Source organism: Hevea brasiliensis, chromosome 10, assembly GCF_030052815.1.
Source record: "Hevea brasiliensis isolate MT/VB/25A 57/8 chromosome 10, ASM3005281v1, whole genome shotgun sequence".
NCBI lineage: Eukaryota > Viridiplantae > Streptophyta > Magnoliopsida > Malpighiales > Euphorbiaceae > Hevea > Hevea brasiliensis.
Genome location: NC_079502.1, coordinates 97,712,681 through 97,729,508, shown reverse-complemented (window position 1 = coordinate 97,729,508; position 16,828 = coordinate 97,712,681). Strand labels below are relative to the sequence as shown.

At 35.7% G+C, this 16,828-nt stretch overlaps 1 protein-coding gene across 2 annotated transcripts; it reads right to left on the bottom strand.

Moving 5' to 3' along the window:
• Positions 1 to 364: 364 nt before the first annotated feature.
• On the bottom strand, positions 365 to 16,293 carry LOC110632614 (homeobox-DDT domain protein RLT2). 2 transcript variants are annotated; one of them, XM_021780891.2, is made up of 18 exons: positions 15,592 to 16,293; positions 14,877 to 15,353; positions 13,200 to 13,279; positions 12,649 to 13,068; positions 12,486 to 12,575; positions 12,232 to 12,396; positions 11,873 to 12,095; positions 10,758 to 10,858; positions 9,292 to 9,378; positions 9,029 to 9,181; positions 8,774 to 8,929; positions 7,742 to 7,951; positions 6,391 to 7,077; positions 5,749 to 6,309; positions 4,743 to 5,369; positions 4,523 to 4,627; positions 2,222 to 2,485; positions 365 to 1,335 (listed from the first exon to the last, which is right to left on the bottom strand). In XM_021780891.2, the coding sequence occupies exons 1-18, from the start codon at positions 15,743 to 15,745 to the stop codon at positions 553 to 555; spliced, it is 5,343 nt and encodes a 1,780-aa protein (XP_021636583.2). In that variant the 5' UTR covers positions 15,746 to 16,293; the 3' UTR covers positions 365 to 552. The 2 variants fall into 2 exon arrangements, with proteins under 2 accessions (XP_021636583.2, XP_021636582.2); XM_021780890.2 differs by having other exon boundaries at positions 365 to 1,338; positions 15,592 to 16,292.
• Between the last annotated feature and the right edge of the window lie 535 nt (positions 16,294 to 16,828).

Here is a 16,828-nt window from a genome sequence, read left to right as displayed (position 1 = left end):
ACAAATTAGAACTTGGATTTGGCATTATGATGCAATATTCAATTTCGCATTGATCACATAGGATCAACGATTGAGATAATTATATCCATTTAATGCAAGTAGCCTCTCTTTTAACATTTAAAGTTTTATTTGATATTGCTATTAGAGCTGCAAAAAATATATTTTCTTTCTCAAATCCCAAGCAGGCTCTCATCGTTTCTTCATTTTCATATCAATGGTTGTAATTGAGTAATTTCGCAGCCACATCTCTTTACTCTAAAGAGCAAGTCCTAAGTTGCAATCTCCGTGCCCAATTTGACAAAAACAAACTACAAAAATAAAAATTCAACAGCAGAATGGAGGAGATAACAAGCTGGTCGGGAACTTGGAAGAAACGACTATTGATTGATATTTAATTTCAAGTACGGTGGAGGTGCTATTAGCTATGCACAATTACTGTTTTCTTCTATAAATACATCATCAAGTTCAGTTAGCGCTGCAGAACACTAAAGAATACAAATTAGAAATAACTTTTCTTGTGCATTTAACATTTTTTTATGCTTGCTTACTTCTCTAGTCACTGAAATCTGAAGATGTAGATCCAATGCCTTCATCTGGGTCCCCATTCTGTTCTCCTTCTCCATCTCTCATTTCATCCTCATCCGAGTCCCCATTTATATATCCTGCCACTTCCATATCCCCTTGTTCATCATCTTCATCTTCATCTACTTCATCGTCATCGTCATCGTCATCGTCTTCATTGACATCTATATTATAATCACTTCCCTCCAGCAAGTCATCGGACTTGCCATTAAAACCACCAGCATAGTCATCCACTGCAAGATCATCATATTCATCTCCTGTAGCTTGACCATTGTCATCATCATACTCAGATCTTTCTGAGCTGCTGAGATTTTCAGCATTGTCTACTTGGAATCTTGCTTCATCACCATTCCAGTCATCCCTTTCCAACCTTCTTGGTGCTTTCTCATGGATTGTTTCTTTGGGGATTTGTGTCTCAACTGGTCTCTTCACAGGTTTCTGCCTACTTCTAATGCTGCGACGGCCCCGCTTACGCCCTCCTCGACCACGTGATTGTGTTTTCCATGAGAGCACCTGCCCTAATCTGTCGTTGTTCGTGGCCACACTTCTCTTGCCAGATTCTGATCTTGAACCAGTAACCCTTCTCTGAGATCTCCCCCCACGGGTACGACCACGACCTCGGCCTCGACTCCCCCGTCGACTCAATCCAGCTACATCAACCCAACTCTCTTCTTGCAATAATCCAGCTTGATGACGAGTTTCAGCGGCTTCATTATCTTGGGTGTTTTTCACAATGGCAAACTTGGAAGGGAGCTTCTAAGGAATAGGGATGAAAATTGTCAGAAACTGAACAAACTGCAAACCATTCCAAACATAAATTTATTTTAAATAAAATTAAATTGAAAAACAAAAGGGTAAAACATTGTGTTAAAAATCCAGGAAGAAGATCCCACATAGATGTGAAGACATAATTAGCACTCTGAACCTCTGACAACTATGATATATCAATGTGGTTCACAGAACACAAGGCCCATTAGCTTTCCGAAAAGCTATTCTTGAGGTATTCTCATGTGAGTAGGCATAGATTCACTGCTAGGGTACTAACTGGCTACTAGCTTCTTAACTTAACCCCTCAAAGCACCCCTGAACCCCCAGTTTCATACGTGAAACAAGGAACCCACAACCCTCCTTGTTTGGGCCCGGAAAACTATAGGCACACGAGCCAACCCATGAAACCAATGCACCATGCAAATCCAGACTCATGCTTAGGATCAAATGGTTGCAGGAAATGTATATTTGATAATGTAGGCTTAAACATCCCTATCGAACTACAACTACCACCTATCTCTTTTGCATGTGCAGCGACACACATGAAATTTAAATGTAAAGTGTGCTTTTAGAGTAGAAGCAGCCAATCCATTCATGAAATAGTCAATTTCTTTACAAGTGGTGCAGGATTGAAGTATTAGTCATCGTCTAGTTGCAACTTTTACTAAGATGCAAAATGAATAGCAAGAAGACGACTGATGGGAAGAATCACTTCACTTCATAACAGCAGCTCTCTAGTTAAAAAAGCACATCATCTTTATACAGAGAGAAATGTAAGTGAGAGAGAGAGAGAGAGAGAGAGAGAGTGAGAGAGAGAGTATATTCCATATCATTCAGGACTAAAGTCATGCACTTTACAAGGATTACTTACAATGAAGTCTCCATTGCCTCTGTCCTTCTGAGACTCCACTTTTTGATGCAGCGTGTATGAAATGGACGAGTCAAACTCCATGACCCTTAGAGCGACAGCTGCTGTGGTTCGTGGTAACCATGGAAGAACAGTAACTTTTTCCATTCTGAAATAATCATTTGCAGCAAATCCAGACCGCTTGTCTGACCCTAAAAGTTCACTGGTTGTTTCAAAGTTTGAGGACAAATAATCTCTCTTAATGCAGCCCTCCAACAACGTTAGAACCTGAGGAAAAATATATGAAAGTATTAATAAGGGCGAAAACCAAACCATTGAAAAACTTAGATCATTAAACTGAAATTTGAATTGAATTAGAATTAGAATATAATTATGATGTTTCGATTTGAGTTACAATTTTTTTATTTTTAATTCAACACATGTTTCATTATTTGAATGTCCGATGTAAATTCTTTAAAATATATAAAAATAATTTAAATTAAAAATACGAGAAAAAAAATTTTGGATTAATAGCTCAATAGTTCTGTGTATATCTGGAAATGCAAGATAACAGAAATCCATAAACTAACAGCTTCTCTCATTTAAAATTTAAACTTAACTCAACTCAACTAAGCCTTTATCCCAAAAATTTGGGGTCGACTATATGGATTCGCTTTCTCCACTCTAAACGATTTTAGGTTAAATCTTCAGAAATGTGTAATGCTTCTAGGTCATGTTGTACTAGTCTCCTCCAAGTCAATTTAGGTCTACCCATTTTTTTCTTTCTATCCTCTAACCTAATGTGCTCTACTTGTCTAACTGGAGCCTCCGTATATTTACGCTTCACATGACCAAACCACCTTAATCTCCCTTCTCTAAACTTATCCTTAATTGGCACCACTCCTACCTTTTCTCTAATACTCTCATTACGGACTTTATCGAGTCTAATATGGCTACTCATCTACCTTAACATTCTCATCTCCGCAACTCTTATCTTAGACGCTTACGACTCCTTCAGTGCCCAACACTCATTTAAAATTTAAAAAAAAGAAAAAAAAAAAGAAGTGTTTCATAAGAAAAAAAACCTCCCATAGCATCTTCCTATAACTTCAAAAGACTTGGAATTAAAATTGGGTCAGAGATCTGATGGAACTGAGACCAAACCATTCCAATTTCAATTCAATCCAATTTTGGTCTGGTTCCAAGTCTAGCCCAGCCCAATTCAGGTTTGATTCAATTAAAATTCTGTTTTTGCCTTTTTTGAAATATTTTATTTGAAAATTAATCTGGTAAAATTACCTTTTTAATATTTAATTGTATGTTCTAATTTTTTTAGTTTCATCTAATTTTATTAATTATATATTTCCTTTTCTCAATTACGTTAATTTTCTATATTTATGTAAATTGTAGTATTGACTATTGATGTCCTCTTTCTAATTATTTTATATTATAATTTAAAAAATTATTTCCTTAATAATTACAAGTAATTTAAAATTTTTCCTTAATTTTTTTGTCGAATTTCCTTAATTATATTTTAACTATAATTAATCAAAAACAATTTTCTTAAATAAATTGGTTAAATTGCTGTAATTATATTGCAAGTTATGATTAATAAAAATTTTATCTTATATATCAAATTTCTTTTAATTTTTCAGCTTTGATTTTTTTTTCCAGTTCAAACTGGACTGGACCAACAGTAATATCACATTAAGGATCTAATTCATTACCAAATTATCACATTATATTAAATTTACAATAATAAAAAAAATGTCAACATATTCCAATGTACATTAATTAATTTATAAATCTATTATCAATCATATATACATTTTCATTTACAATAGTGTCATTTTAAAATATAGTCAATAATTAGTTTTACTAAAAAAATATATTGAACAGTAAAAAATAGACTAATTTAAAAAAAATGATTAAAAATTGTTTATATTGTATTTATACAATTTTATGTCAAATTATTTTGATATAAAATTTATTTTATATGTATATAATTTTTTTTTATACTTTATAGATAATTTTTTAAAGAATAATTATATTCTAAAATTAAATCTTGCTACATTTATATGAATAAATGTATAATATAATTAAATACATCATCATGTGGTTATTTTATATTTATAATTATTATTCAATATTCATTTATTATTATTATTATTATTTAATATTTATTTATACATAATTTTAAAAAAAATTATGAGTCCAAGTGTATTGCATGCGTTAGAAAAACTAGTAAAAAAGAAAATGGGAAAGGGAAATAAGTATTTAAATTGTATCAGAAATAATAAAGTAAAAAAGGGGCCAAGTATAGACCTCGAGTAAGTCTTCAGCTGATGATGAGGACTGCAGCTTTGCTCCCCATGATTTTCGATAACTATTAGTCCAAACAGGTTGAAGAGCTTCTGGCAGTATAGAGACCTTTAAAAACCCACGATTCTATAAGCCACATTCTAATTGCCAAATTTTCATTCACAAATAATAATAATAATAATAATAATAATAATAATAAATAAAATAAAAGGAAGGCAGTTACCTCAACCAAAGCTAATTGCAATTTAAGCAGCCTTATCCTCAGTGGAGAAGATGAACCATGCAAATTGTAGTCCAGCCCAATCTTCAGTCTCTCTTCACAATGAGTCACATGTTTGAAAAAATTCACGTCACTCCCAGAGTGCTCATATGTCTTATTGCAAGAACGACAATAGTTATCTTCAGAGAAATAAATATCATGGCAGTAATCACATAAAGCAAGCAATTGTCTACACCTTTTCTTCCCATACTTCATGGCACATAATGTCGCAGAATTAAAGCATTCTTTCCATATCCAATTCTCAAAATCTTGATATCTCCTCAAGGCATGATTCCTCTCAGTTTCATTCCTTCCAAGCTCAACAGAAAAAGATGTGGTCTCAGACATATCAGAATCTACAACACATACAGAACTGTTTGGGCTATCAATACCGGAGCCACAGTTATGGCCTGTAACCATTTCAACTGCTTCTGCTTTAACACTTCCCCCACTTTGTCTCTCCATATCAGCACGTAGCATGTTCCTCCTGACAGCCTCCTTAAAGCACATCTCAACCTTTTGTAACATCATGTGCAAGTAGGATTCCCTAACCCCTCGTACATCCAAAGATGCCAACAGAGAATCTAAACCCTGCATGCAAATTTTAGAAATGACAATAAGAATGCACAGAAAAGCATGTGTTATGTGGGTAGTTCCAAAAGAAAGGAAGATGAAGGGGAAGCGGAAAAGGTAAATAAGACAGAAGAAGGTGCACCAGTCATTGTTGCAGGGTTAAGATTAGTAAATCATACAAGCTCTGCAAAAGATAGATATTGCATGTGGCAGACATCTCTTGCTTTTGCTTCCATCAAAAATTCTAGCACAATATGAAAGTAGAAATGTGTGCCACAGCCAGGATATTGCAGATACAACACCATGCACAAATGCACACACAATACACACATTCAGCATAGTATTGCTCATATATATATCTGTAAAAAAAATAAGTGAACGGGGAAAAAACTGCTACCTGTTCAGTATCAATAAGCCTCCAACGACCATCATGTAACTCAACAAAGATCCTGCCACATCCAGGATCATTGCAAGAAGCAGATGTTATAAACTGCCAGTATCGATTACGTCGGCGATCTTGACCAAGAGGCAATGATCTGTATACATACATCTCTTCAGCCTTGTGACCAATGAAGGATTTTAACTGTGATCTTGACTTGTCTGCAGCAAGTCCAGGTTGCTGACACGGAAGACTATCAGGACCAACAGAGAGATCTTGCATTTGTATGTTCCCTTCAGAAGGCACATTATTCGGATAATTCATGTCATTTTGTGGATCAGTTGATTGTTCTTGCTGGGCGGCAGCATCCATAGACATCTCATTCATTTTTTCATCAACAGTAACTAATGGGCTTTGCCGAACCTCTGCTGTAGATGTTGTAAGGCTAGGTTCCACCTTACTTCCTGTAAATGATGGATAATGCATCTTCATCACATATTCTTCTTTCATACGGCGTTTATCAAGTTGCGCCTCCGCCCACATTTGCTTCTTCAAAGCATTCGCTGCTTCTAACCGTTCCTGAAATTCCCTCATTTAAGACAATATACAAGCATATTACATGATTTTAAAATTTTGACCAGTAGGAATAAGTGTTTATACCTCGAGAACAAGCCGGATTGAGTTTCCTTCAATTGCCACACCAATCAATGAAACAAGTGCATTAAGGCGCTCCTCAACACTCAGATCAGAGTACTCCCCCTCCATCAGTCCCTGAACCCATGGGTCACCAAGGTTGCTTTCGTCAATATCTGCATCTTGTTCAATATTAGTGGATATACCAGAAAAGTCTCCAGATTGATCAATGGAAGCACCAACATCGTTTACTTCATCAGTGCCTTCAGAATGCATTGAAGAAAAACCCTCACCAACATTCTGAAGGCCAACTTGTGGAGTCCTGATGACATTACTATCCTCCTTTCCATTTTCAAACAGAGTTTTTGAATTAAATTTATTTGCTTCAGGAGAATTGCAAGCCTCTTTACTAGGGTTCAAGTCAGTACCAAAATCATCAACCTCAGGATCATCTGCAACATCACTTTCAGAATCTTCATCTCTTTCTGCTTCATCAGCATCTTCTCCATCTACAAAACCACTTTTAAATATCCGGATCCTTTCTCTGGCTGCAGAAAGTATTGGCTCGGCATCCGCTGGATCCTTCCTATAGGCAGGACGCACACAATACGTTGAAGGAGCTGTTCTCTCAAAAAGTTTTGAATCCCTTGACAAAGCAGCAGCAATTGAAGCTTCTGGTGTCTTGCTCGTTGTGAGATCTCTTAGTCCAGATTTCTTTGATAAAAAGATGTGTAAGAGAATTAGGATATACAAAGCAAAATAAAAAATGAACATTTAGGGTCTGTTCACTGGTGGAAAACTAGGGTAGTTTTCTTGATAAGTTTTCTAAGAAAACTAAAATACAAAGTTTCATATTTATATGTGCCAGTTTTCCATTTGGAAAACTAGTTTTTCAATTTTCTAAAATTTAACTAAGATTCGAAAAACAACTTAGCTGTTTTCCCTTGTTTTCATTTATAACAAAAGTTGTCTTCCAAATGGAAAACAAAGACTTTTCTATAACCAAAATTATATTATAACTTTTTCATAACTGAAATTGAAAAATTATTTAGAAAAATATTTTTTTTTTGATAAATTAGAAAAATATTTATTTACAATAATAAAAATTAATCATATTATTGTAAAATATATGAATAACACATTAAAAAATTTTATAAGAAAATAAAATTTAAATATATTTTATAATAATATATTTTTTAATTATGAAAGATACGATTTTTTTTTTAATTAAAAAATTGTTTTCTATTATTGACAAGTGAACACGTTTTTCATTTTTTCCCTTATTTTCCATGGAAAATGAAACTTGAAGTTTTCTTAGAAAATGGAAAACATAAAATTGTTTTCCACAGGTAAACAAGCCCTTGGTAATTTAAATTACCTGTATCTTTTCTGCAACTTCTAATATTGTCAGACCCTTGCTTCCTTCAAGAGAAAGAACATGAAACGCAGCAAATTTGACAGTACCAGGTGTCAAGCGATGCCTAGATCTGCGTTGATTAGAAAATCCCCTTTCTTGCATTATGGCAACAGCATTTTCAACTGCTGCTCCGCTACGTAAGTTAGTAATTACATCTTCACCATCATTAACCTAAATTTAACACCAAAAAGAGTAAAAACAATAACTGATTGAAATCAAACACAAAAAAAAATACACTTAGAATTGAAAATGAAAACAAACATATTAGATGCAATCAGAATATTAGTTGCACTAGAACTACCAATATGTCAAATTATCTCTGATAGTAATAACTGGATGCCAAATACAGCAACCATCAGAGAAATCAACTTATGGATTAAATTTTCTGCACAGGACAACAAAATCATCTAGATATGATAATTTGTTTTTCCTTAACAAAACCTTTAATCTTAACTACCACAGGATTCAGTTCCTTCCAGAAATCCTTTGTAGCTACTTACACTGCACAGACAATGCGATGCTTAAGGCACTAGCATAACTTGGATCACCTTAAGAACCAACTGAACTAACTTGCCATTTTTAGTTTGGTTGATCAGGCAGTTTAAATTTATAACCAACCCAGTTACTAAACTTTCAGCCAAACCCCATCCAAGGGAGGCGCCATCATGTCTATGCTAGAAACAAATATAAGTATCAATTAATTGCAGTTTATCAACAATGAACAAAAGTGAAAAACAACCTAATGAATTGGCTTGAAGTTAGCAAACAAAGAGCAGGATATCAAAACAAACATTAATAATGAATCAAATTGTTTAATGGCTTCATTTTTCAATTCTTCTTCAGGATGGCATGACAACCGACACCATATCAATAAAATGCTTATTGTCAGAATAACACGAGAATCAATTATTCAATAATTCTGAGAAATCAATTGCAGCATTTGCAAGACACATCTATGCTGAACAAGAAACACTGAATGAGAAAAGTAAGCACCTCATTATCATCACGAAGGTATGCCGGCTCTACATTTCTTTTCTTCAGCTGTGGCCCAAATCCTGCAGAAAGGGCAAACTGTCGCAATATTTCAGGCCATGTTAACGGATTTAAGTGACGTTGCCAGCTGCGTATATCAAAACCCCATGCATACGCCTGACACAAAAAAAGATAAAATTAATTTAAGATGAAAAACAAAGAATCAGCTGAAAATATTAAATTTCCACAGTAACCAAAAAACAAGGGAAGACCTACCCCTTCCACAATCTGTGGATGTCCACCTCCAGGATTAGCAGCACTGTTCTGATTTGCACCCAACCCAGTGGCAGGTGTCCTTGCAACATCTTCAATATCTTTAATTATGGTTCTCAAAAGTGCAAAATGTATCTCACCTAGTAGCCTTGGATCCTGAAAGAACAGAGCAGGAAATGCACATAAATCCCACTAAAATAAGACAGCCAAGCTTCAAATAAATTTCAATAAAAGGAACAAAATAAAAAAAAAAAAAAAAACCTCACATAATCATGAAATGCTTGGACAAACTCATCCAGAGTGAATGGCCATATCCCAAGAACATCTGCAAAAGTAATTAAGAACCTCCAAACCTGTACATTTACAATGTACGTCAAGGGCCTTATTCAGAGCAAAAAGAAAATAGGAGAAATTTTTTAAAACTAAAAAAATAAGGCATTGGTGTTCAAATTCCTTCAAAATGTTGGATTTCCAACCCCAGCAAACAACCCCAGTAAACCTCTCCAACAGCGTAGTATGCCCACATCAGAAAAGAAAGAACCGGAAGGAAAAGCACCCAATATTCATAATTTAATGCAACTTACCACTAACACCAACAAGAATCAACAAAATCAATTACAGGGAAGGAGAAACTTACCCTGCGTTTGGGAGCAGGGGAAAGTGGAGAAGGAGAAAGGTGGGGAGGGAAAGTTGAGGAAAACGATACTTTTCTCCAGTTTGGAAGATGCAGGGTGAGGGCAGGGATGGCAGATTGGGTAAAATTTTCACCTGGGCCCACACATCGAGGCACCCTAAATTGGGAGAAAGCTGGGTGAAAGAAGGTTTTATGAAGCAATAATTACACATTTTCCCTTAAAAATGTTTTACTTTAAAAATTCAATAGGATAAAATCATAATTAAACTTTGAAATTCATTTTTCATCTTCTCTCTCCTCACTTTCTTTCCCCCACATTTCTACCAGACCAGTTCCAAACATGAAAGCAAAATATGAAATCAGTCAAATCACCTCCCTCAACTTCTCTCCTTTGAAATTCTCTCCCTACCCTACTTTTCTCCCAAACAAAGGGTTAGGGTTGACACGATAGGCTCTATTGTAAAAGAGATGAACCAAAACTGAGTACTATTGACTAGCTAATACAGCTTAGCATATAATGCCATAACCACTTTGTTGTGTTCACTATTCAGTTGCCTACATCTGCCCTCATAATATTTTTTTTAGTTGAGATATTAATACTTTTAATAGCCTTTTTTCAAAATATTTGTTGCCACTCATCACTCATCTTTGTACAAAAACACAAATGATCATAAATGACTTACAGCTATGGAATAGGAGACATTTACCCACATTATAGACATCTTTCATTACCATAATTAGAATGCAAATGGCACACTTATGAATGTACAGAGGGTGACTTGAAAGGGAAAGATTCCCTTGCATAAGGTAAATGATCAATAATAACACCCAAACAAAGTATGATGAGGCATTGCTAAATACTCTAAAACAAAAGATGTGGTTATCCATTTAAGATCTTTCTCTAGAGCAGTTACTTTGGTCCATAATATGATGGCAAACACAAGTTTAGTGTTACTGGCTCACTGCTTCAAAAAAAGTTACAAAGAAAACCAATGGTATACTAATAAAACAATCTTCCTTTAGTGTGCCCATCAAATTAGTATCAGCTCCTAATCAGGGAAAGCAAAGCAAATAAAGATTCAGACCACTGAAACTCACCATTAGAAGATTCCCTACATTCTCCTCAGAATCACTCCAAGGTTGAAATGCAAAAGGCCTCTTTAATAGCACAGATTTGGGAGGGAACCTAACCAGCTTATCTACGAAGAACAAAATATGAAAATATAAGCTCATACAGTCATACCGAAATCAACATTCACCCGCAATTCAACCTATAAGCTTCTTGGAACATATCCAAGTATTTCATAACAAATGTAATCATTCAAGGTTCTGACTTATGGCCCCATTTGATTACCAAGAACAGGAAAACCAAATCCTGGCTTTTAATGCCCAGCCCAATGTGGGTATGAAACTCAGATAGCAAAAGCATTTCCATTCTCTTCATTCCAAGTTACAAAACACCTCAAAAATGGGAATAAATCAATAAAAGCACATCCCCATTGATGGACATTCATTCTAAATAACCACAAAAGGCCTAAAGTTTGTGTTTTGACTATTTCTCAATAATTCGCTATGAATCTGCATGAAGAAACAATATTAATATTGTAACAGATAAAGCTGAATTTCAAATGACACGTGCTCTATAGCAATAGTCCTATTTTATATTAACATTGAAAAGTAGCATCACATCCTCTCGTTTTGTCCGCTACTTGCATGTTTTCAGACAGCATTAGAAGATATAAAAGATAAAATTTATGTTTTAAATTTAGAATTAATAGCATACATAACTTATGGTGCATGAGAATATCCACTCATGTCTTGCCCTTAAAATGCTTTTTCTATATTCTTTTATTTAGCCAGATAAAATGCAAGATTATATGAGTGCTTGATCCACTTCCAAAATGACTAATGAATGAACATGGGATGAGCACATTAGAAAAACTTAAGGCATTAACATAAAGAAACAAAATTCAGGAGTATATAAGAATCGGACAGCAGTCTTCAAAAGAACATCAATCCCTTAGACATCTACTTTAAATTTCAGAACACAATTGCTAAACAAAATTAAACTACCACTTCAATGCAAATGGGACAAAATTCAACCATTGAGAAGATCAATGACAATAATAGAAGTGCAAACATAGCCCTACGGACAACTTTCTTAAAAGTAAACAGAAATCCGTAAACTGATAATGAGGTCAGATATAACCAACCTCTAAACAAATCAAGATTCTGCAGAGTTTCAAAGTTAAGAGAAAGTATTGAAGGCAATCCCTTGCTTGAAGCAGCTAATTCCATGAGTTCTAAGCGTTCATCCTCAACTAGCTCCATTGACTCTTTAGCAATTCTGCGTGCAATGGCTCTCTCAATAGCAGCTTTTTGTCTTGCTGCCTCCTTTTCTCTGCGTAGTTCTTCTTTTTGTCGCATTTTCTCAGCCTAAGTACAAAGATTAACCAAAATGGAGGGGAGAAAAACTAATTTATTCTGACATGTAGATCTATACATGGACCGCACAGCATCATCCTCACACGCAAGGTTATAAAAAGATAGTATGGAAAGGTTCCAAACTTACTCTGATGGACTCCTTCTGCAAGAATCTCTCCCTTCGCTCCAGTTCACGCCTTTGCTCCCTCTGGTACCTCTCCTCTTCTCGCTGTTTTTCACGCAAAATTCTTTCTTCTTCCTTCCGCCTTTCACGGTCTTGCCTTTCCATTTCTTTCCTTATTTGCTCCTCTCTCTGAATATATTGCACACGAGTAATGCAACACCATCAGAATAGAACTTACAGGTTATAGAAGATATGATATATGAATAGTTAGAATGGACCTTTCGTCTCAAGATATCTTGCTTTTCAAGCTCTTTTCGGATCCTCTTCTCATGAGCTTCAACTTCACGTGCTATCCTTGCCTCCTCACTCTGCAAGAAATTAAATAAGTATACATTGTTACCAGTCCACAGTATGAAATATGACAGAATGCAGTAAATCCACCTTCCGCTTCCTCTCAATGCGCAAAACATCCTCATCATGGGTAACCCTCCTATCAGGTGGCATAAATGGATTGTCCAATGCAGTAATTGGGTGAGCACCAAATTGCGCATCCACACCAACATTGGTGAAGGAGCTTTTTCGCATTACAGTATCATATTCTGCTGTAGCAGATGGCAACAAGTGGTTTTGCCTGCCTTCTTGGGGCATTAGATTTAGACTGGGCAACTGACTTGGAAAACCATAACCAGGGGACACTTGCTCATTTGCATGCATGAATTGGTGCGCTGTTGATGATGCTGCAGTCTTGGCATTATGACTGTCAGGTGGCGTACCATACTGGTAGGATGAGGCAACTCTTTCTCCTCTGACAGTTGGTTGCTGTGGAAGGAACTGGTATTCATGCAGAGGTCTTGTAGCACCCTGAGTATGTGGACATGGAATTTATATTGGAGATGGGTGGACAGTAAAAATGGAAAGAGAGAAATAGCAATATCAATTCCATTGTTGTCATTATATCTAGCAATGCCATAAATAAAAGAATACAGCCTAACCTTGACGGGTTTCAATTCAGGTCGCTCATACACAGTGGTCTCAAAAGGCCGGCCAGGCTGCTTCTGCTGCCCCACTGTAGCTGTTCTCAGTATCATATAAGAAAAACTATCAGAATTCAATTACAACATTCTATCAAATGCTGGCACTCAGATGCAGCACTAACTAAAGTAAGTGAAAAGGCAACAGTGAATAGGCAAGTTAAAAGGCAGCATGATCAATGTTCCAGTGAAAGAAAAAGGAAGAAATTTTTAAATTGGATGAACAAAAGGGATGCATGTAATATGCATGTGAGCAAAAACCGAAACCCTATGTTAAAAGGACTTGTCACCACGGTTTTAAAAACCTTGATTACCCCACCTCTCTTCATGCACAATGTTGCTATACAAATGCATTTCTCACTTCACTGATGGGCGTTCTTTCCATGGTTGCCCACTAAATTCCGTTAACATGCCGCCTCTCAAGTTCAACCCCAATACTTTAGGACATTGAGCCATCTACCTTAGCATTCTCATACAACATACACAACTACACGACATTCATTAACAAGTAACACTCTACGCCATTAAGCACAGCTGTAATATCACTATCCAAAAAAGTCTCCCCTCAATTTCAAGGAAACAAATCTTACTAAAAACCCTAAAACATGCCATCAGGATCACCGAACACCTACTCACTAAATATTCCCGCCATCACTCTCTTGAAAACTAATATAGGATTAGGAGCAAATAACAGAAGGCTGTCAAGGAACAAGTGAACTTTAAACAGTCAAGATATTCTTTAAAATCTATCCACCTCAAATTTAGAGCAACCAAATATGCATTCTCTTTTCCTTTTTTCTCATGTTCAACCTCTTTAAATCAGAAAAGAAACAAAGAAAATCTTATTGAGAGAGGACTCTCTCTCTCACTCTCTCTCTCTCCCCCTCTCTCTCTCTCTCCCCCCTCTCTCTCTCTTTATGTTTATTCTAAAGTATTCAAACTTATTATAGAACTTTGAAATTTTTGGAATAGTTGTTTGAAGTGAACTAGGCAACCCAGCTTCACAACACCTCTAAGACCAGTGGCTAAAACACATCAGCCAATGTATAAAAAAAATTGCAGCTTTTTTAGAGTATTTGTTGACTTCATCATTTCATAATAATTTGAAAATCTTGTTATAAAACTGCTTCCAAAGGTAGCCCAAACAAAGTCATCACCCATGAATGTGGCTATAACACATATCACTGCCTACTTCATAGTGCACTGGCAATAGTATTCCATATACAGGAAAAAAAAATCTTCATGTTCATGCTTTCTTTATTTGTTAAACTAAAAAAGCAAGGAATTGGTAAGCTACTGCAGCAAATATCTCATCTCTGTTAACATTATATTTTTAAGCCAAATAAAAAAGCACCAATGTCATCTCTAGTTGACACTTCTTGCAAGAAAAAAAATTCAATAGGTTCATCCACTCCATCTCATTGACAAAGAACAACTATCTAATGACTAACGATTACATGAAACAATGTTCCCTGGCCAACTATCATAAATAATACCAATTGCTATTATCGTCCTAACTAGAACTACTAAGTACTCTCAATTGAAGCAAGTTTCAAGCTTATAAAAAGATTTACATTTCTATGCATGATCATGAAAAGGGAAAGGACCAAATGATGGCATCTAAGAATCGCATCTAACCTATAGGCGCGCCAAATGCATCTGGCGGCAGGGGATCAAACTCCATTCCAAGAATTGGTCCATCCTCTCTCAGTGGCTCCCCCAACTGAGCTTCCACAAATGCTATGGCTCTAAGCTCAGCTACGGACTGCTGCGGTTCATAGTACCTCTTCATTGCTGACATGTCACCACCAATCCTCGGAACAGCCACTCCAGGGGTCCTGGCAACCAGCCGCCGTGGATCCATCCCATGACCAAATGGACTCGACCCTGAAGCAGATACTGACACAAGTTCATTTCCAACCTCAGTCATTGCCCCTATTTCCTCACCAGCTGGTGTTGTAGAAGGCGCTAGTGAATCCCTGTGTTGGCGCTTCACCGGCGGCGCCTTCCTGTCCTTCAAACGCCGGTGACAGAACCACATCTGCAACTGGCGATCAGAGAGCCCTAATTGAGCTGAAAGCTCAGCCCGCAACGACTCTGATGGGTACGTCTCCACTGAGCAAAACACAAATTCCCGGCAAAAAATAAGCTAAAAATTTGACAAAACGCCACAAGGAGAGAAAATAAAAGAGTTGAAAACTAAAGAGCAAGCATTCAGCTATACGAAACCCAAATTTCCAACCAGAAGCAAAACAAAAATTCTAAAAATAATAATAATAACACATATATGGTCTCTCAAGCTCAAGTGAATTAAGTAGTGAGCTGCATTTCAAAAGGTAGCAAGTAAACAAACCAGCATAAGTTTTCTCGAGAATCTCCAGCTGAGAAGCAGTCTTCATTTTCCGCTTAGACTTAACTTCTCCTTCAGGAGGCTTCTTCTTCTCTCCCTCCACAGAGCCAGTAACAGCAGCAGCAGCAGCAGCACTACCACTTCCACTTCCATCCATTGATGAAACCCCTAGAAGCCGAAGCTACCAGATTGAAATTAACAATCAGACATAGGAAAAAAGAAGGAGATCGAAATCGGAATCGAAATCGAAGCAGCGATGAAGCTCAGTTGAGGAAAATAGAGGGAACATCAAGATTGATGGATTCACACAGTCTCTTTGGGTCCCTGCAAGCTTTGAGAAAAAAAGAAAATCAAAGATGAGATGATGATGATGATGGTGTGTTTGTGCGAGCAATTGGTGCGTATGATTGAGATGTGCGGTGGTGAGATTTGGGAATATGTATATATGCATAAATATCATCTCAGTAATAAATATACTAATAGAAATTCTTCCTCTTCTTCTTGAAAATGATAATAAAAAATATAAATAATTATTTGATTTTTGATTTAAAGATAAACGTCTTCTACGATCAACAATGGTTCCCATTATTTTTGTTTTTCTTTCTTTGTTTTTTTAATTTATTTTGAAATAAAATTTGAATTTTTTTTTCAATAGAGAAAAGAAAGAAAGAAAGATATAGAGAGAGAGAGAGAGTTTGGTGAGGTATTTTGTCAGATGATGCTTTTGGGAAATCAAGAGAGCGAAGACATTTGATTCATTTGCGAATTGGTTCTTTCTTTTTTTTTTTTTTTTATTAAGGGACTGTTTGGATGTTTGTATGGAGAGGAAAGGAGATGAGAGGAAGAGAGAGGGTTGATTTTCGATTTCGTAACTTCTTACAAATCGAACCGTCTCTTTCTTTTCGGTGTCTGCTCTTTTCGCATCGACTTGTCTTCTCCTTGTGTTTTCTTCAGAACTTCAACCTAATGTTTCGAGAGCGTGCTTTCACTCTCTCTCCGCATGGATTTTTTTTTTAATTATTTATTTTTATATTATATTGCAATTAATATTTAATTTTTATTATTATGCATTATCTCATTCTTATATTTTTCTCATTATTAATAATTTAATTTCTCATTAACTACCTTTTAATAATATTTTAACTAAAAATTAAATTAAAAAATAAATAAATAAAAAGAAAAAAGTTTAAGATAGAATTAAAATTTATTGACATTTTTATTTATTTTTTAAAATACAAAA